General features: G+C 49.7%; 1 protein-coding gene across 1 annotated transcript in view; it reads right to left on the minus strand.

Annotated features, from left to right (window-relative positions):
* The window catches only part of LOC121444575 (coiled-coil domain-containing protein 57-like), a 95,981-nt gene that overhangs the window by 55,952 nt on the left and 18,317 nt on the right, over positions 1 to 21,712 (minus strand). The window contains exons 4-10 of the mRNA XM_041646410.1: positions 16,557 to 16,658; positions 16,278 to 16,435; positions 16,072 to 16,146; positions 14,473 to 14,673; positions 11,287 to 11,445; positions 8,408 to 8,570; positions 7,771 to 7,905 (exon numbers count right to left, since the gene is read on the minus strand). Of these exons, the coding sequence (XP_041502344.1) occupies positions 7,771 to 7,905; positions 8,408 to 8,570; positions 11,287 to 11,445; positions 14,473 to 14,673; positions 16,072 to 16,146; positions 16,278 to 16,435; positions 16,557 to 16,658 (993 nt within the window). The remainder of the gene's footprint in view (positions 1 to 7,770; positions 7,906 to 8,407; positions 8,571 to 11,286; positions 11,446 to 14,472; positions 14,674 to 16,071; positions 16,147 to 16,277; positions 16,436 to 16,556; positions 16,659 to 21,712) is intronic.

Genomic DNA, 21,712 nt, shown 5'->3' on the forward strand with positions numbered 1-21,712 from the left:
ACACACACACACACACACATATATCACAAATACACTACTTCTGTGCCAGAAGAGGGTGCTGGATACCGGAACTGAAGTTACAGACGGCTGTGAGCTGCCGTACGGTGCTGGGAACTGAATCTGGGCCTCTGTAAGGGCAGCAAGAGCAGGAAGAGCTCCTGACTGCTGAGTCGTCTCTCCAGCCTCCCTCAACCCCAGCCCAACCGCAGCATTTTAACCGTGCTTGTGAACAATCTAACACCCTGCTAGGAAATGATCCCAAAATGGGCAGGCCTCCCATGTATGTCAGTCAGCCGCGGCATATCGAGTTGAGTTGCAGTAAGATTTGGAGGAGGAAAGGGTAGGAGGAGGGGAAAGAAGGGAGGAGGGAAGAGGAAACAGATCAGGCTGGAAAAAATTAATAAATAATAAAAAAGAAATTAAAAAAGAAAATGATTCAGGAAACTAAGGCATGTCATGTCTCCGTTTACATTGTGTTTCTGAGAAATCTCTATGCAGCAGAAATATTTGTGGTAGAATTTAAGGAAAAGATGAACTTCCTAGTAAAATGCTCAGCTCTGCCCCCTCCAGCTACAGGTCCCCCACCCATGCTCAGCCCACTCCATCCCATCTGTCTGCCTACCCCTCAAGCGCGTGGCGTGGATTTCCGGCAAAAGTACCACCCTCCAGGGACAAGTGCCAACTTCCTGAGGCTGAGAGACTGAGCTGGGTGTGCTCTAACCCTGTGTGACCTCAAGGGTTGTGCTGCTAACTACAGCCACCCCCACTTAAAAATTACATTCTCTGTGTGTGTTTGTGCGTATTTATACACACGCCATAGCCTGCATATGGAAGTCAGAGGAAAACCTGAGAAAGGTGATCCTCTCCTCCCACAGTGGGTCTTGGGGATCAAACTCAGGCCTCCACGCCGACCAGCAAGCACCCTTACCCAGGGGACCATCTCACCGGCCCAACTGCAACCTTTGAAGTTGCTGTCAGCTCTCTGACTCCTAGAACAGAACTTTTAACCCTGGCCCTGGCTCACCAATGCTTTTCTTCAGTCAGGCTGACTGGATGTGTGGCCCATGGCTCACAGCCTTCCAGCCCCACCTCCTCTTAGGCCAGCTCAGCTCTCAGCAGCACTCAGCCTCTCCTTTATTGACTGTGGAGACCCCTTTTCTCTGGGAAGCAGAGACACACTACAGGAGCCTGGTCACCTCTGTGTCACCTCACATCTGCAACACCGAGTTGGCTAAGAGCCTGTTCTGGCTTCAGGCTGGCTGCATCGCTCCCTCTTGGGGTCCCCAAGGTGACAACTCTGGAGCACAAGGGCCACCATTTGATCTGCTGTAGACAATGAGTAAAGCCCTACATCTCAGGTGCTCCTAGCGGGGCCTGCAGAGGGCCCTGCTCTGTAATACTCAGCAGCATCTCCAGTCCTGACGTTTGCAGCTCGCCAGTCAAGGCAGGCTGGAAAGCCTTCATTCAGTCCAAACTTATGTAATGCTGCCAGTCAGGAGCTGGTGAGCACTCTCCATGCTGAGTTCTGGTCCATCACTCCACTCCAAAGTTGTGCCTGAGTTTGTGCATGCATTCAGATTCTGGAAACTGTTGTGGTCACTTTGGCTATTGGGACCTCAGCCAGATACTCTGTCCAAGATCAAGGGTGCACTTAAGGGGTGGGTGGGTGTGGATTGTTCCTGACTACAGAGCACACTTCTAAAGTTTATTGTTTACTTAACAAAGAAACTAGCCAACTGATAGCCCTTGCTGACCTGCTTAGCTGGTACTTGGAGACAAATGTCTTTTTTTGATTGCCAGCCTAGGGGAAAAGTACAAGAAAGTTTCCAGTAAGGGACCATTGATGAAAATAAGCACCCTTTTCTTGTCATTTTCTAGAGCTTTCCTGTGTTCATACTGGGGAGCACTTCATATATGATTTCATGAAAGCCTGTGGGATAAGAGGTCATGGCTACCAAAGATATCCACTCCCTCACTGTCTCCTTCCTCCTCCTTTTTCCAAGGCAGGGTTTCTCTGCGTAACAGCCCTAGCTGTCCTGGAACTCGCTCTGTAGACCAGGCTAGCCCCAAACTCACAGAGATCCACCTGCCTCTGCCTCCCAAGTGCTGGGATTAAAAGCGTGTGCTAACATGGCACAGTTTTGAATGGCATTCTCTTAATTAGTGATTGAGAGGGGAGGGCTTAGCCCATTATGGGTGGGGACACGTCTGGGCTGGTGGTCCTAGGTTCTATAAGAAAGCAGACTGAGCAAGCTAGAGGGAGTAAGCCAGTTAAGTTGCAACCCTCCATGGCCTCTGCATCAGCTCCTGCCTCCAGATCCTGCCCTGTTCGAGTTCCTGCCCTGACTTCCTTCAGTGATGGACTACGATGTAGAAGCATAAGCCAAACCCTTTTTCCCCCAACTTGGGTCTGGCATGGTGTTTGATCACAGCAATAGTAACCTTACCTAGGACAGAAACCGGTACCAGGATAATGAGATATCACTGTGACAGACCTGACATTGTGTTTTGGGGAGGGTTGTGGAAGGACTTTGGAACTTTGGGCTAGAAAAGCCATTGAGTGTTGAGAGCTCAGCAGGCTGTTCTGTAGGAGCTGGGAAGACGAGAGAGAGAGAGAGAGAGAGAGAGAGAGAGAGAGAGAGAGAGAGAGAGAGAGGGGGGGGGGGGGAATGTCGGGAGCAGTGCAGACCATGGAGGCCTGGCCTGTGGGAGTTTAAAGACTCTGCTGGGCCATTTGTTATTCTAATTAAGAGGCCGTGTTTCTGGTCAGCTGGGGTTGAAGAATTGGGATGATTAAGAGGAGACCAGCACCTTTGCTTCACAATTGATGGGATAATTGATGCTGGTCACCTGATGCTGAGAACTGAGAGGTTAAGAAGAGACCAGCATCGCTAAGGTGAAACCTGGGAAGTGTTTCCTGAGGGCACAGAGAAGCTGTGTTCCAGAGTCAGCCAAGGTTGTACCTGGTGCTGGCGGCCTGATGTGGTCATGTGTGAGTGTCACCGAGGTGTGACTGGATGGCAGGCATGGAGGGGACGGAGAGCAGCTGAGGTGAGGCTGAAGCTGAGGCCCCAGCAGCAGTCAGTGGCCCAAGACTAAAGGGGTCACGCCACGAAGACTGCAACCCAGGTGCAGCAGAAGGTTCAGGAGTTTGGAGATGTCAGAACCATGGGACGACCACAGTAGCAGTGGAGCGGAGCCTGCCCCAGCTTAGAATACAAGTTGTGTGTGCAGCAGAGGGTGGGGCTGGAGAAGCGACCCAAACCCATAGTTGTGAGGCTTTGGACTTTTTTTTAGACTTTGGGTTTTAAATGAGGCTTGGGATTTTTAAACAGGCTGAACTGTGTGTATGTATGTGTGTATCTGTGAACAAAGCCGTACAGGTATGTTAGTGCCCGTGCTCTCTGGGGCCAGAGATAACAGATCCCCTGAAAACGGGAGTTATAGGTAGGTGCTGGGAATTGAACTTGGGTCCTCTGTAAGATCAGGATGTGCTCTAACCACTGAGCTATCGCTCCAGCCCCAGGCTGAACTTTGCTTTGTTTTTGTTTTTCAAGACAGGGTTTCTCTAGCTTTGGAGCCTGTCCTGGAACTAGCTCTGTAGACCAAGCTGGCCTCGAACTCACAGAGATCCGCCTGTCTTCTGAGTGCTGGGATTAAAGACGTGCACCACCACCACCCAACCAGGCTGAACTTTTAAAGTGTTTGAATTTGTAAGACTAGCGGACTTTTATACATATACACATACATATACATACTTATATGTGATGTTTATATTAATGTTTGATTTTGGGGATGAACAAGGAAAGGTTAGGTTTGTGGCTTAGCAGTGATGTGTTTGTGTGTCAAGCTGGCAAGGGATAGTTGTGCTGGGCAGTTTTATGTCAGCCTGACACAGACTAGAGTCATCAGGGAGGAGAGAACCTCAATTGAGAAAATGCCTCCATAAGGTCAGGCTGTAGATACACCTGTAGGGCATTTCCTTAGTGATTGATGGGAGGGCCCAGCCCTCTGTGGGTGGTGCCATCCTTGGGCTGGTGGTCCTGGGTTCTATAAGAAAGTAGGTTGAAGCTGGGTGGTGGTGGTGGCATGTGCCTTTAATCCCAGCACTTGGGAAACAGATGGATATCTGAGTTTGAGGCCAGCCTGGTCTACAGAGTGAGTTTCAGGACAGCCAGGGCTACACAGAGAAAACTGTGACTCAAAAAAACAAAACAAACAAAAGTCCTGAAAGAGTGTCATCCTAAGAGCAGCCTTATCTTCAGATGGGCACGATTAGGGGAGCCCGATGAGGCCTGCCTGCCGGAGGACTAGCCCAGGCTTGGCTCTACAGAGTCTGCGGGAGTTCCTCACAGCTTCAGGACAGACGTCCATGAACTAGGTCCAGATGAATTTATCCTCTCCTGCTATGCAGGCCCACGCCTGACACTGCGCTTCCTGTAAATGCCTGCAGAGATCTGTGCCAGGCCACGTCAGGCCACGTCAGGCCACGTCGGCCTCTGATGTGTGCTCCTGGTATTCCTGGTTGTAAGTCTGTCACTCCAGTCTGGTGTCCCTGGTTGTAAGTCTGTCACTCCAGTCTGGTGCTCCTGGTTGTAAGTCTGTCACTATAGTCTCTGGTGTCCCTGGTTGTAAGTCTGTCACTCCAGTCTGGTGCTCCTGGTTGTAAGTCTGTCACTCCAGTCTGGTGTCCCTGGTTGTAAGTCTGTCACTCCAGTCTGGTGCTCCTGGTTGTAAGTCTGTCACTCCAGTCTGGTGTCCCTGGTTGTAAGTCTGTCACTCCAGTCTGGTGCTCCTGGTTGTAAGTCTGTCACTCCAGTCTGGTGTCCATGGTTGTAAGTCTGTCACTCCAGTGTCTGGTGCTCCTGGTTGTAAGTCTGTCACTCCAGTCTGGTGTCCATGGTTGTAAGTCTGTCACTCCAGTCTCTGGTGTCCCTGGTTGTAAGTCTGTCACTCCAGTCTCTGGTGTCCCTGGTTGTAAGTCTGTCACTCCAGTCTCTGGTGTCCCTGGTTGTAAGTCTGTCACTCCAGTCTGGTGCTCCTGGTTGTAAGTCTGTCACTCCAGTCTCTGGTGTCCCTGGTTGTAAGTCTGTCACTCCAGTCTCTGGTGTCCCTGGTTGTAAGTCTGTCACTCCAGTCTCTGGTGCTCCTGGTTGTAAGTCTGTCACTCCAGTCTGGTGTCCCTGGTTGTAAGTCTGTCACTCCAGTCTCTGGTGTCCCTGGTTGTAAGTCTGTCACTCCAGTCTGGTGCTCCTGGTTGTAAGTCTGTCACTCCAGTCTCTGGTGTCCCTGGCTGTAAGTCTGTCACTCCAGTCTCTGGTGCTCCTGGTTGTAAGTCTGTCACTCCAGTCTGGTGTCCCTGGTTGTAAGTCTGTCACTCCAGTCTCTGATGTCCCTGGTTGTAAGTCTGTCACTCCAGTCTCTGCCATCACATGGCCACCCTGTGCATCTGTGTGTCCTCTAAGGCTATCTTACATCCCAGAGTACAAACAAGCAGCCAGGCTCCCGTGGCTCCCATGGCTGGACGATTCCCATGCAGCAGGGGTGGGGTCCTCACAGATGCACTCTGGCTTTGTGTGCTAAGAGTCAGTGCGGGGAAGAAACTGTTCCTGGGCTCTGTGTGCCCCGCAGAATGACTGTGGGGATGAGTGTGTGCAGGGACGGATTACCATTATTTGTGGTATTGGGAATCAAATCTGGGGCCTGGATCATGCGAGGAAAGTGCTCTCTGTGTCCTTGCCTAGTAGCATTTTTTTCATTTGTTTCTGATAGAGAGAGAGCCTATGTAGTCCATGCTGGCCTAGAGAGCCTATGTAGTCCATGCTGGCCTAGAGAGCCTATGTAGTCCATGCTGGCCTAGAGAGCCTATGTAGTCCATGCTGGCCTAGAGAGCCTATGTAGTCCATGCTGGCCTAGAGAGCCTATGTAGTCCATGCTGGCCTAGAGAGCCTATGTAGTCCATGCTGGCCTTGAACTCACGATTTTCTTCCCTCAGTTGCCTGAGTGCTAAAATCACAGCACGTGCCACACACCTGCCTAAATTTTAAATACTGTGTGTGTCCATGTGTTTTGCTTGCTGGTGTGTACAGGTGTGCTCATGTGTATTACATGCTGGTGTGTACAGCTGTGCCCATGTGTATTACATGCTGGTGTGTACAGCTGTGCCCATGTGTATTACATGCTGGTGTGTACAGGTGTGCCCATGTGTATTACATGCTGGTGTGTACAGCTGTGCCCATGTGTATTACATGCTAGTGTGTACAGGTGTGCCCATGTGTCTTACATGCTGGTGTGTACAGGTGTGCCCATGTGTCTTACATGCTGGTGTGTACAGGTGTGCCCATGTGTCTTACATGCTGGTGTGTACAGGTGTGCCCATGTGTCTTACATGCTGGTGTGTACAGGTGTGCTCATGTGTCTTACATGCTGGTGTGTACAGGTGTGCCCATGTGTCTTACATGCTGGTGTGTACAGGTGTGCCCATGTGTCTTACATGCTGGTGTGTACAGGTGTGCCCATGTGTCATCGTGTGGAGTTCAGGAGCAGCACTGGATGACTCTGTAGATTTAGGTCCCTGTGGTCACACACGGCAAGCACTTTGCCAGCCGAACTGTAACCTTATCCCTTCAAATATTCTTATGTTGGGGGTGGATGGGGTTTGAGGCAGGGTCTCAATATATAACTCTGGTTGTCCTGGAACTCACTATGTAGACCAGGCTGGTCCCAAACTCACAGTTCTTCTGGGATTAAAGGGAGGAACTTTAATTCTTTACCATGCCCAGTCCTTGAAATATCTGTAACTATGGCCAAGCCCCATTGCATGCGACAGAGGGAATCCTGCCCACCTGGTCCTTCATGGCAACAGACGCAATAGGCAGAGAAACGAATCAATGAGGACTATTGGGTAAGGAGGTAGAACCAAGGGAAGTGTGTAGGGACTTTATAGGGTGGAAAATGCTTGCCGGAAGTGGACATGGTACAGTCTCTCATCAATCTCACTGCTCAGGGTGCTATGATCTTCACTTCACCACACTGAGGGGTGAGGACACCTCAAAAAAAAAAAAAAACAACCCAGCAAGGGAAACAAAACCATCTGCAGGCCTGGGAAAATGCTATTTCCTGCCTCTCTCCATCTAAGGCTGCCTCTAGGCCCCCCAGTCCCCCTGAGCTCCCGCCCTGAGCCCTCCCAGCCCCTCTGCCTAGGAATTTAGTCCTGCTAACAACTGCAACAGCTTAGGCAGATTGGTCTCCATGGCGGTATCCACCTCTATGAGGAAGAGACTTGGGTTTATAGATAAAGATGCTTGCTGCAAGTCCAGAAGTCTGAGTGAGGTCCTCAAAACCCACATAAAAGTGGAAGGGGAGAACCAACTCCACAAGTTGCCCTCTGACCTTCGGATGCTTGTCGTGGCTCCTCCAACAACAATAATAAATAAAGATAAAGTTAAGAGATGGAGTTAGCAAATTAATGGTCTCGTGAGCATTTAACTATGAGCGGTTCTGAAGACTCAACAGTGACTTGACACTGCCCCCTAGTGTCGAGTGGCGCCTTTGGATGTAGGGGTGGAGCCTCGAGGGCTAAAGAGCAGGGAACTCCTCGCACTGGAACGCCCACTAATGCAGTAAAGCTCTGGACTTGCCCTCGTTGGGGCAACTGCCATTGAGAGGGGCTGGACCGAGAAAGTCCTAGCCGACCTAGTAGACACGGAAGTCTCTTCCGCAGCTGTGGACGGAGGGAAGGAAGGCTCTTCAAGCCAGCAGGGGGCTCACCTGTGCCTCCTGTCCGGTGACTAGCCCGTGTGTCCGCAGAGTCTCCACGGCCTGGTCTCGTTCCAGTGACACAGCCTTCAGCAACGTCTCCTGCTGACGCAGCGCCTTCTCTGTCTCCTGGAGCTTAGCAGCAACCTGGGGAAACGTCCATCAGTGGGCGGAGACCAGCACCCTCCTGCTAGAGAGTGGACAGCAGGAGCAAACGCACAGCCACAAGACAAGATTTACAAGCAGCACTCAGAGCGCTAGGGCCACCTAGTGGTGGAGCAGGACTTTCTGTTCAGCCATGGTACCGAGTTTGCCCTGGTCAGCACTCTCAAAACCATGCCACAGCTAAAGGGAACAGCTCGTACAGTGAATACATTTGGAGATAGGGCAGAGACTTATTTGTACTCAGATTGGCCTTGAACTTGGGATCCTCCCTCTTCCCCAACCCCAGCAGCTGGGATTACAGGGCCCCATCACTGCACCAGTGTGGCTGTGACTCACTGCTATAAATTAACTGGTATTTAAGGCTTTGTGTTTTCTGAGTTAAAAAATAATATGGCAAGGGCCACACCCATCTTCTACAGTACTGCATAGACGCCACACCATCTTCAGTACTTCATGGATGCCAACCCAGAACTAGCCAACGCACCTGGTCTCTGGCCTTGGTCAGCCCTTGGATCAAAGTCTCTGATTTCTGGATCTGGTCTCGCTCAACATCATCGCAACGGCGCTGCCAGTCTAGACCCAGCTGCACCTGGTCGCGCTCCAGGCTCTGTTCCCTTTCCACTGCCAGGGACAGTTGCTGCTTGTACCTATAGACACAGTCCAATGTCCCAAGTTGTGGAATATTTTAAGATGTGTTACATTTGTTTATGCTGTGGAACATTTGTTTTAATGATGCAAAGATGTGTTACATTATTTTATGTTGCATTTGTTTAACTCTGTGAATCTGTGTTACTCTGCCTATCTAAAACACCTGATTGGTCTAATAAAAAGCTGAATGGTCAGTAGCTAGGCAGGAGAGAGGCTAGGTGGGGCTGACAGGCAGAGAAGATAAAGAGGAGGAAAAATTTGGGAAAAGGAGATGGAGGAGCAAGAAAAGGAGGAGGGACTCCTGGGGCCGGCCACCCCGCTACCAGCAAGCCACGAAGTAAGAAGTAAAGAAAGATATGCAGAATTAGAGAAAGGTGAAAGTCCAGAGGCAAAAGGTAGATGGGATAATTTAAGTTAAGGAAAGCTGGTTAGAAATAAGTTAAGGCTAGGCATTCATAAGAAAGAATAAACCTCTATATGTATTTATCTGGGAGCTGGGAGGCAGGTCCCTCAAAGAGCAAAGAACAAAGAGCAAAAAAATCAAACTACACCATGTTAACTTTCTTTCCTGCGGTCTCTTCAACATTAAGAGCAAAGGCAGAATGCAGGATGAGGGGCTGACATGATGCTCTTCCGTGTCCTTCCCATCTCAAGTGTAGCTTGTGCTGAGGTACGGGGAGAAGCTCGCCTATGGGAGACCTGGAGGAACATTAGCACCTGGGGACAGGTGAACATAATGGGCAGATGTCAAAATTCTCCAAATGCTGGAGAAAACGGTGCTGGAGGGAGGTGGCCACACTCAGCAGAGAGAACCAGTGTGCAAGCAGGGAACTGAAGGTGTCACAGCTAAACCCTGAACAGAGAAAATTGGAGCATGTGCCACTGGAACACGAAAGCTGAAAGAGCAGGAGGAGCCGAGGGTCCATGTCAGACAGCAGTGAGGACAAAGGGGGCAAAGGGAACTGGCTATACTGATACAGAACCCAGCACGACCAGTGAGCAGCCGGCACCACCCTAAATGCAGCCGCACTCGACATCAGAGCTAAAGACAGAGCCGAGAGGGAGCCACGCCTAAGCACAGTTATTCTCTTCTCTAACTGACAGAACCAGTGGGCAGATCACAGGGACATGGGAGACAAGAACACTGTTAGCCACCAGAGTGGTACAGGTGACATTTTCAGAGCCCAGACTGCAACAAGAGCATGCTTTATCCTTTAGGGCTACTTAGCCAGCCATCAGGGCAGAGCACGTTCCAAAGCCACGAAACAGATCGCAGAGGAAATCAATTGTGCAAGGTGCATTCCACATGCACGGCCAGGTTAGGTCAGAATCGCGGACAAATGGAACCTGGGACTAGAACATCTCCTGGCCTGAGAAGAACATACAAGGAGACTGTATTTCTGCTGAGCAGACCAGGATTCATTGGGTGTGGCTAAGCTGTGTTTGAAAAGAAATTTATACCACGAATCGTATCTGATGGAAGGAAGGATGCTCAGAGTAAATCATCGTGGCTCCACTGTCAGGATCAATCAGAACAAATAACCAGATCCAAAGGAAATAGAAGAAAGTAGTAGTAGAACTGAAAACAGTTGAAAAAAAATCAAATCAAAAAGCTGGTTCTTCACAAAGATTTGAAGATCGATAGACCCGATAAGCCTGTAGTGAGGCTGGTTGGGAGTAAAGGGAAGGCCCTAAAATGCCCAGTGCGTGAGCAAGAGGGGCACACACAGCAAGGTAACAGGAGCCAGGGATGTGCGACAGTGAGATGAAGTGGACAGACAGACACAAAGAACAAAATGAACAGAAAAAGTATTAGAGAGGAAAAAAATCTTGAAAAAAAAAAGAGAGAGAGAGAGAGAAAAAAAAAGGCAGCTAGTTGGGTGGTGGTGCACGCCTTTAATCCCAGCACTCAGGAGGCAGATACAGGCGGATCTCTGTGAGTTCGAGGCCAGCCTGGTCTCGAGAGCGAGTTTCCGACATCTGGAACTGTTGTCACACAGAGAAACCCTGCCTTGAAACCTGTCCCCCTTCCAGAAAATAAAAGGCAGCTACGAACTCAAGCATCACAAGACTGAGTATCAAAAAGAATTCGCAGCATCCTAACCTCAGTGATGAAGACACCAGAGTCAAAAGTCACACTTAGACGCCCAGTCTGGGCGGGCAGCAGATGGGAGTGGGGGCAGTGGGGGCTGCAGACCTGCGGGGATCTGGGTTAGAGGGTAGGGTGCACGTGTCTGGTTACCCAGATCCGTCTCGTGGACAGGGCTTTACATCTGCCTGAGTCCTTACAGTGAACAGGGAACACATTTTTAAATTTAAATTTATTTTCTTTCTTTCTTTTCTTTCTTTCTTTTCTTTCTTTCTTTTTTTTTTTTTTGAGACAGGGTCTCTCTATGTAGCCTTGGATGTCCCAGAATGCTGTGCTGTCATTGAACTCATGAAAGTCTGCCTGCCTCTGCTTCCAGAGTGCTGGGGTCAAAGCTAAAACACAAGCATGTTGAAGGCAGAGGAAGTGGCCACTCCTCAACACCCACCATCCCTTTGGCTGCTTTCCTTGAAGCCTGAAATTCTTCATCTCAAAGGTGTCTGGGCATGCCCTCTTGGCTAGGATGTCTGCTCTCTTGACCACCACAATCTGCTTACGTCTCTTTTACTGATCCTCCCAAGTTTCTTTCCCTGCAGTTCCAATCCCGAGGATCTGCCTTGGGACAGTACCTGTCTATGTCCTTCTGGAACCTGGCCACCTGTGCCTTGAGCTTCCCCTCTTCTTCCTGTAGCATCTGGACCTGAAGGTCTTTGGAGACAGCCTCCTTGGACATCTGAGTGATCTGGGCATCCCAGGCAGCTTTCAAAGCTGCTGCGTCTTCATGAAGTCTGCACGGGAAGAAGTGTGTGAATCCAGCTAGGTTCCCTTATACTCCCTCAGCTTCTATATAGACTCGGAGGAATGCACACATAGCTGTCCGGTCCATGCAGAAAAGCCACAGTTCTACTCAGTAAGAAACATCTAGCAGTCAACTACGTGAATGTTAACACCATTGACTATATACAGGGTTAAATTACGCAGAGTGGAGAGCTGATCGGCACCCACAGCCAATGGGACTGAGGATTGAGGAAGTGCCCAGCACAGCCCCCAACACATTTCAGTGGCAAGCACAAGTAGATTCCAGAGGCTGCTCATTAGCTTGGCAGTAAGTGTTGCTGGGACATTTTCCTCGGGAACACAGGCCCTCTTTAGGGAAGGCATTGTGCTGATCTAAGCAAGACCATCCCTCCTCAGAGGGACAACTCTGTTCCTGTCACAGGATTCACCAGGGATCACATCCCTGAGCACAGACCTCTTGAGCCAAGCAGACTGTGAGTAGCAGCTGCTTGCCACGCAGCTGCTCCAGAGTGAGGCCGCCCTCGATCACGGAACCCAGCATCGGTGTTTCAAACCTGGTCTGTGCCAACATCTCTACACATTTTGGGAGTCTGGCTGTCTGTGCTGGTTATCTGGTACCGAGCAGACGGACCTAGAAATGCATACCTCGTCACATCTTGCCAACATCCCCAGCACCAGCACAGACACAGCTGGCCAGTGACCTGTGTCCACTGTAGCCTCCTCTTCACACTCTACCTCACTCCCCAAGCACTTGGCCCAGATTGGGTGCCAGGCTATGACTGCCGCACCCTTACATGGAGACCAGTAGACACTGACCATTCCAAGTGAAGCAGGCGGGTCACCACTAAACCCGTTTTTATCCCAATCCTACGTGTTTACCCAGGGGTCCTCGAGCAAACCCACTGCTAAGCACTGAGGTTGTCACTGAACGCCAGTGCATGCTCCGGATAGAGATGAGAATGGTATCTGAACTCCCAGAAGTGAGAACAGTGCCCTGTCTGCCTAGTAATAACTCTTAATAAGCAAAAAATACTTAGAGATAGAAACTAAAAGATAGTTAAAACTGGGTGTGGCATATAATTCCAGCACTTGGGAGGCTAAGGCAGGAGGATTGTGAATTCCAGGCTATCCAGTACTATATACGTGTGTGTGTGTGTATATATATATATATATGTATGTATGTGTGTGTACACACACAGACACACACACACAGACACACACACACACACACACACACACATATATGGTGAGACCCTCTCTCCAAACAAAGACAAACACATGTAGTTTAAGGCTTCAAGAGGAGGCAGGAAGCAGCCAGGCTCCATGAGGTCCCAGCGTTGCAGCTACACTGATGGGGGAATGCAACAGCAATGACATAGCACCCCACACCCACAGCGCGCTGGGGCATCGCTGGCTCATCGAGGTGGCTGCCTTGGCTCTTACCTCACTGATCGATCAAGAGCACACTGGACTTAACCAAGTAACATGGAACGAGCATTTTAAAGTACAACATAAATTTGTTTTTTGTTTTCGTTTTGTTTTGTTTTTGAGATAGGGCTTCTCTATGTAGCCCTGGGCATCCTGGATCTCTGTGGACTAGGCTGACCTTGAACTCACAGAGATCCACCTGCCTCTGCTCCCTGTGTGTTAGGATTACAGTGTGTGCCACTATCATCTGGCCAATTTATAATTTCTTATTTTTCTGTTTTGTGTATGGGTATTTTGTCTGCATGTGAGTGCTGAGGGTTGAACTCGGATCCCCTGGAGGAGTGGTTAGCACTCTTAACCACTGAGCCATCTTGCTAGCCCATGTGGAATAAACTTTAATTTCCTGAAACATCGTAGTTCTAAGATCTACTTCTTCCCCTAACAGAAATGTAATTTGGCAGTCATTTTCTGTTAGAAAAAAAAAAAGATTGAAATACCCCCATCCCAAAGACACACCCAGCTGCTAAGTCTGAGAGCATGACGTCAGTGTTTCTCCTGAACACGGTGTTCCCATGGATGGGGGCGCAGGGCTGCACGCCCAGCGCTGTTACGACAGTCTCCCAGCTGACGAGGCACAGGTGGAGCAGATTGCCCAAACACTCTGGCCTGGATTGGATACTGAAGCACTGGGAAGCCCGAGGGAGGAGAGCAGAGGTCTCCCACACAGGCAAAACAAATGTAAAACCCAGAGCTGTGTGGTCCTCAAATTCCAGTTCTGTTCATATCCACAAGAGTTGAAAGTGAAGTCTATAAGGGAGGTCGGCCTGCCCGTGCAGACAGCAGCGCTGTCCACGCTCAATAGGCCAGAGGTTGACCCTGGGTGATGCCCCCCAGGAGGTCTCTCAGTGGGACCTGTGGCTCAATATTATGAGAGGCTAGCTGGCCCACGAGTCCCCACGGCCTCTGGAGGTAATGGATGGTTCCACACAGTCACAGTGATTTAAAGGAGAGTGGCAGTCGACAAACGTGGCTGAACGCACCTTGGGGACTCGAGTCTCTGTGACAGGCCAGTCACAGAAGGGCCAGTGCCATACGATTACAGCATGTGCTGTTCCTAGGGTAGCAGATTCACAGAGAAAGCAGACTGGAGGCCACTGGGAGGCTAGGGAAGGGGGGAAGCCAGCGCTGAATGGGAACAGTCCCGCCAATGGCTGGCATCCGACATGGTGGCACACACTTGCAGTCCCAGCACTTGGGAGGTGGACGCACAAGGATTATAAATTCAAGGCCAACTAAGGTTATAGGGCAAGTTCTGGACCAACTTTGGTCAAATGAGACCTTGTCTTAGAAAAAGCAAAAACTAAAGACAAACTTTGTTATGTATACTTTACCACAAATAATCATAAATATAAAAACTACATAATTAAAAAGAAAACATTAAGAGAAATGGTTAGAAAAAATGGCCAGAAAGTTCCAAAGTCCCTCCCACCTATTGCATGCAATTTCCCTTGGTCTAAAATGGCCCATGCCTGGCCAGGGCACAGGCACGCAGGGCTGTTGGGCCAGGCAGGCCAGAGGGAGTGGCTCACTTGTCAATAAGGGCATTCTTTTCTTTGGCATCATCAGCTCGCGTCCACTCGGCCCTGCGCAGTTGCCCCTCCAGGGTTTCGCAGTGGGCTTGCAGCTGCAGCACCCTGGCCTCCAGCGCTCGCAGCTGCTCTGCATGGGCGCTCTTCACTGCTGCCAGCATTGCGTCTTTCTTCCTGGCTTCACAGTCAAGCTCTTCATGTCTGGAACACAGGGAAGGGCCCCACCAGGGTTCACTCAGTGCCCTGGAGTCTCCAAAGTGTCTGCCATCTGTTCTCACACTACAGGATCCCCGACAGGATGCCGGCTTTACAGGAGTGACTTGGGGGTGAGCTTGCTCTTCCTATGTAAGCAGCTATTCTTAGATGCCAGGCTCCTGGATGCATCCCAAAGCTCACGAGACAGACACCAAAACAGTTCACAAAGCACTCTTAGCTCAGCACCGAGACCGCGACCAGCCCACGGAGGGCACAGGAACACTCTCAGCTCATCACTAGGGAGGTGTGTTATCGCTACAGTTACTGTGTTTCCTTTGGAAGAGAAAGTAAATGATTCTTGCCCTGGGGGCTAAAACCCTAGAGCTGGAGCTTCCAGCTGAGCTCACTCATGGGGCCTCTCACCCCATCCCCAACCCACTCCATGGAGCTACCTTGTTGACTGTGCTGTTCCAGCACCTCCTGAACCCCACGATAGCCTGGAGGAGGGGCAATGTTTCAATGGCCCTGCTGAAGTTCCACCTTGAGCCAACACACCACCTACTTCCTGGGTGTCCCAGACCTTGGCAACAAGAAGCACCTGCTGCAGTTGGCTGGGTCCCAACCTACTCTGGTCACAGGCTATGTCAGCAGGAAAAAGAGAGCTCAGAGAATCTACATCCATGAGAATAAGAGGTGACTGCATCAACATGGTAAAGTTTGGGGCTACAGTCTAAAATTTATAGTTAATAAAACATTCAAGCCGGGCGATGGTGGCGCACGCCTTTAATCCCAGCACTCGGGAGGCAGAGGTAGGCGGATCTCTGTGAGTTCGAGACCAGCCTGGTCTACAGAGCTAGTTCCAGGACAGGCTCCAAAGCCACAGAGAAACCCTGTCTCGAAAAACCAAAAAAAAAAAAAAAAAAAAAAAAAAACATTCAAGTTTTAAACGTTAACTTTCAATTTTTTAAATATTTATTTAGTGGTGGGCATTGTGTGAAGTCACGTGTGTGAAGTCAGTTCTCTTCTTTAACCGCATGGATTCCAGAGTGGGAACTCTGGCCACTCGCTCCCTATGGTGGCAAAGATTTTATGTACAGAGCAAGCTCACTCACCCATAAAAGTTAACTTTTAACTAAGGCTATACTTTTTAAAAGCGTGTTTTGGCACTGGAGATTAGATCCAGAATTTCAGGCATGCTAAGCTTGTGCTTTACCAATGACCTGGAGCCCTGGCCCTTAAAGAATTTTAAGTTTTGAGATGTTGAAAGTCTAACCCTCTCTGAGGAAGTAGAGCATGGAGCCAAAGCATCACGTGAGCACAGGCTACCCGGCACAGGGCCCTTGTCGTCAGTGACTACAACCCAGACTCTCTCCCAGAGCTCCCCACCCAGGCACAAATACTCACTTCCTCCTGACGGTGTCCTCGGCTCTCTTACTGGCCAGCTGTACAGAGTGAAGCTTCTCCTCCAAGTCCTTTATCCTGAACAAAAACTGTATCAGTAAAGAGCAGTTACAGAAGAAGCCGAAGCAAAGAGCTGGCATAGCTAGGAAGGCAGGGCCACCAGGCTCTAGCCCTGATGGCCACAGTGCCCGGGAGGAGAACCCACGCACCGACCATCCTTCACGGCCTCCAGATTCTGGAACTCCAGGGCACGGCCCTGTAGCCTCCTCTCCAACTCAATGTGCTCTGCCTCTGCCTTCTGCAGACTCTCTGTGGCCTGCGCCCCAGCTTCTCTCAGAGCCTGCAGCTCTTTGTTCAGTAGCTTCACCTAGGAAAGTCCGGGGGAACAGCTGTGGGAGGATGCTGAGGTGCTTGCAGCTCAGATCAAAGCTGGCAACAGTGAACTGGAGAGCTAGAAAGCCCGCCAAAGCCCCGGCAGGGACGGTTACCTTGAGCTCATGGGCCAAGACCACATTGCTCATGTCGTCTGCCCTCAGCTGGAATTCGTGCTCCCGTCTCTGCATCTCAGATTCAAACTCCAGCAGCAGCTCCTGTGAGTGGGGAGTGAAGGAGGGCAGCGACCTCAGACACCTCAGGTCAGGCTTGAGACCACGGTCCGTCGTGAGCCGCAGTGTCTTTATAGCACATACAAAGTTTGTTCTGCACGCGTGATAGTTACCTACAGAAAACAAAGGCTTCGTACCACCATTCTTCAATATGTATCTTTATAGACCTTTGGTTTTTATTACGTAAGAATGCTTAATTTAGCCGGGCGGTGGTGGCGCACGCCTTTAATCCCAGCACTCGGGAGGCAGAGGCAGGCGGATCTCTGTGAGTTCGAGACCAGCCTGGTCTACAGAGCTAGTTCCAGGACAGGCTCCAAAGCCACAGAGAAACCCTGTCTCGAAAAAAAAAAAAGGATGCTTAATTTTAAAAGTTTCTGTCTGTCCGGGTAGTAGTGGTGCACGCCTGAGGCAGGCGGATCTCTGTGAGTTTGAGGCCAGGACAGTCAGAGCTGTTTCACACACACACATTTTGCTTGTGTGTATGTCATTTGCCTGCATGTATGTCTGCACTACAAGTGTGCCTGGTGCCCTTGGAGGCCAGAAGACGGCATCAGATTCCCTAGAACTGGAGTTACAGTTGGTTGTGAGCTGCCACATGGATGCTGGGAATTGAACCTGGGACTTCTGCTCTAAACCACCAAAACATCTCTCCAGACCACAGACAAACTTCTATCACTTTGTACTATATTTAAGTAGAGCAATCTTCTCATCATTGATATCAAAATATCAACCAGCTCTGAAAAAAACTTGAAGATGCTTGATGTTCTAAGCATCAAGTAGTCAGCCAAGATTTCACCATTTATGTAAAAATAAACAAGCACATCCAATTCATTCGTAGGCAAATTTGCTTTCTTTGTTACTAAATGATCAAATTAAATGTAAACTAAAGTTTTCTTTGTCTTTGTTTTTGATAGGGTCTTACTGTGTAGCACTGCCTGGCCTGGAACTTACTATGTAATTAAAATTTTTTAAATATGTGCGAGTGTTTTGCCTGCATGTATGTCTGCACACTGCATGAGTGTCTAGGGCTTGCTTGCATCAGATCCAATGGAACTGGAGTTACAGTTTTTAGCCCCCACGTGGGTGCTGAGAATTGGACCCAGCTCCTCTGGAAGAGCAGCCAGAGCTCTTCATCGCTGAGCCATCTCTCCAGCCCCAGTAACTTGCTGTTCAGACCAGACTGGCCTTGGATTCAGAGATCCACCTGCCTGTGCTCTCAGGTGCTAGGGCTAAAGGTGCGCACCACCATGCCTGGCACCACCATGCCTGGCGCCCAAAGACTGTTATATTTCTCCACATTTCTCCACTTAAATGTGTGTGTCTGCATGTGTGCACACTGTGGGGAGGTCAGAGGACAACTTGCTGGAGTCGGCTCTCTGCTTCTACCACGTGAGTTCTAGGGACAGAAATCAGGTTGGCAGGCTTGGCAGCAAGTGCTTTTACTCAATGAACCATCTTGCCAGCCAAGAAAGATTTTAAATTAACTTTATCTATGATTTATTACCAGTAACTGTGTGATTTACATTTCTATTTTATATACATATACTAATATATATCAAGCTACATAAAAATTTCTCAGGTAAGTGAGGCAGTGGTGGTGCACGCCTTTAATCCCAGCACTTGAGAGGCAGAGACAGACAGATCTCTGATTTCAAGGCCAGCCTGGTCTACAAGAGCTAGTTCCAGTACAGGCTCTAAACCCATCTCAACAAAACAAAAAAAAGGAACCTCTCTCTTCTAAGGGAGAAGCGGCTCACGGGTGCCGCCCTCAAAGGGGCTGGTGTAGCTCCCTCAGTTGGGTCAGAATGCGGGCTGCACAGTCACCTCAATCAGGGCAGCACACACATGCGGACTGTACAGTCACCGCTGTCAGGGCAGCACACACATGCGGACTGGACAGTCACCGCCGTCAGGGCAGCACACACATGCGGACTGCACAGTCACCACCGTCAGGGCAGCACACACATGCGGACTGTACAGTCACCGCCGTCAGGGCAGCACACACATGCGGACTGTACAGTCACCGCTGTCAGGGTAGCACACACATGCGGACTGTACAGTCACCGCTGTCAGGGTAGCACACACATGCGGACTGCACAGTCACCGCTGTCAGGGCAGCACACACATGCGGACTGTACAGTCACCGCTGTCAGGGTAGCACACACATGCGGACTGTACAGTCACCGCTGTCAGGGTAGCACACACATGTGGACTGTACAGTCACCGCCGTCAGGGTAACACACACATTACACACATCTCCTCATTTCTCTGACATGGTGAGGTCAGCCATGGGGTCCCTGGCTGATTAGGGTGTTCACTGGCCTAATCTTTCTACTACCTAGTGTCAGTCATCCTTCACCTCACTCTTGGAGCCCTTGGGAGGACTGAGTGCTCAGGAACGTGTGAGCCCCTTTGGACCTGGGCCCTGCCCTGCCCACCACCAGACTGGCCCTGAAAGCAGGGCTGAGGGGGCACAGACGCAGCTGTGAGGGAGCTGCCCCCCTCCCAGTCCTGTGGAGCACACCGTCCAGCCCGGGCAGACAGGCCCCATACAAATGTGTGCACCATGAATTCTGCCCCTGCTGCTCATGTACCTGCTTAGGAAGCTGTAGAAAGCATGACTAAAAAAATCACATTTCAGGTTTTCAGTCCCTTGAAAGGTAAATGTGAAATATGAACGGTCACATGAGCGACCTTACTGGAATCAGAATACTACAATCATTATTATAAATTACAGAATCATGGGGTTATAGCTTAGTGGTAGGATACTTGCCTGTCATGTATGATGCCCTGGATTCTGTTCCAAGCATAGAAACAAACAAAAAAGGAAGGAAGGAAGGAAGGAAGGAAGGAGGGAGAGAAAGGGAGTGAGAGAGGGGGTGGAGGGAGAGAGGGAGGGAAAGGTGGGAGGTGAGTTGGTGGAATATACCCGTAACCCCCGAACTTGGGAGGCAAAGACAGACAAGGCCGGGCAGTGGTGGCGCGCGCCTTTAATCCCAGCACTCGGGAGGCAGAGGCAGGCGGATCTCTGTGAGTTCGAGATCAGCCTGGTCTACAAGAGCTAGTTCCAGGACAGGCTCCAAAACCACAGAGAAACCCTGACTCGAAAAACCAAAAAAAAAAAAAAAAAAAAAAAAAGACAGACAAGTTCTAGTCAGCCTGGGCTACACGGTAGGAACCTCTCTCAAAAGATCCACACCAAAACCAGCCAACTAATCAATGGCAGCAAAAAACCCACAAATCATGAAACATTGTTTTTTTTTTTTTTTTTTTTTTCTGAACAAAACCCGAAAGGGAAGTTCTGCAGGCTGTGGCTACCAGAGAACAGGGATCCACACTACAACATCGAGCCCGTGCTGCCACCTTCTGGTCCTGCTGGTCAGCCAACATGACAAGCTGACTTGTCCGGCCTCTCACTGTCCTCCTTGTGCCCTTGTCTCAACAACTAGCGGTCACCCTGTGTGCTCAGCCCAAACTGAGGCGTCCCTGGCAACCGCCTCTTCATCAGCCACGTCAGAAGTCCCACAGGCTCCTCTCTAAGCATATCGAAAGCTGGCCTGTTCTCATCCACTAGGGCCTACTGTCCAGGCGTGTCCCATCAGCCTGCTGACGACTTCTCCTACTTCTGGACCAGAGATCCTCAATCTTGTCAGTGTTCTGCACAGAAGCCCAGGGCTCCCCATGCTGCTCCCGTTCCTGCAAGGCCCTGCAGGCCAACATTCATTCCTCACATGAACATGAACTCTAGTTTCTAGGTATCCCTGTGCACACAGGCAGGTGCTTGTCCTCCTCCTGATGACTCCCCCACCCTGCCCCCAATGCTTAATGGCCCTTCTTGACCGCTCACTCTACCTGAAAGCGAATCCAACCAAACCCCACACCTGACCCTCCTGTTTCACCACATCCACGCTGGGAAGGCTAGGATCTTGCTCAGGTTAACTGCTCCAAGGATGTTCTTTGCTCTGTGAGGGCAGGCAATCTAGGTATGCCAGGTATTCATGCCCGACCCAGAGTCTAGAGAGCTACCAGCATGTAGCATGCATTCAAAAACATTTCAGCAATGAATGGGTAAATTTCCTCCAATGTCTTGTGACCCTGTGATTAACCGACCAGAAGGAAGATTTTCTTTGCGCACAGTATGTGATGAAGGTGAGCAGGCCAGTTCCCAGCCATCAGTTTGTTTCACTTTATAAGAGAAAAACCATTGTTTTTAATCTCAATTTTTTAAATTGATATTTATTGAGCCCTCCCTACTTCAATCCTCCCCCAAGGTCCCCATGCTCCCAATTTACTCAGGAGATCTTGTCTTTTTCTACTTTCTATCTCCCATGTAGATTAGATCTATGTAAGTCTCTCTTAGTGTTCGCATTGTTGTCTAAGTTTTCTGGAATTGTGGTTTGTAAGCTGGCTTTCTTTGCTTTATGTTTAAAAAACACCTATGAGGGGCTGGAGAGATGGCTCAGAGGTTAAGAGCATTGCCTGCTCTTCCAGAGGTCCTGAGTTCAATTCCCAGCAACCACATGGTGGCTCACAACCATCTGTAATGGGTTTTGGTGCCCTCTTCTGGCCTGCAGGCATACACACAGACAGAATAGTGTATACATAATAAATAAATATTTAAAAAAATAAAAATAAATAAATAAAACCTATGAGTGAATACAGGTGATAATTGTCTTTCTGGGTCTGGGTTTCCTCACTCAAAAAATGTTTTCTAGCTCCATCCATTTTCCTGCAAAATTCAAGATGTTGTTATTTTTTTCTGCTGTGTAGTTCTCCATTGTGTAAATACACCACCACATTTTCCTTAACCATTCTTCAGCTGAGGGGCATTTAGGTTGTTTCCAGGTTCTGGCTATGACAAACAATGCTGCTATGAACATAGTTGAGCACATGTCCTTGTGGCACAATTGACCATCCTTTGGATATATACCCAAAAGTGGTATTGCTGGGTCTTGAGGAAGGTTGTTTCTTAATTTTCTGAGAAATCGCCACATTGACATCCAAAGGGGTTGTACTAGCTTGCACTCCCACCAGCAATG

The sequence above is a fragment of the Microtus oregoni genome, unplaced genomic scaffold (genome assembly GCF_018167655.1).
Source record: "Microtus oregoni isolate MIOR12 unplaced genomic scaffold, Mior012 000134F_ref0000037, whole genome shotgun sequence".
NCBI classification, from domain to species: domain Eukaryota; kingdom Metazoa; phylum Chordata; class Mammalia; order Rodentia; family Cricetidae; genus Microtus; species Microtus oregoni.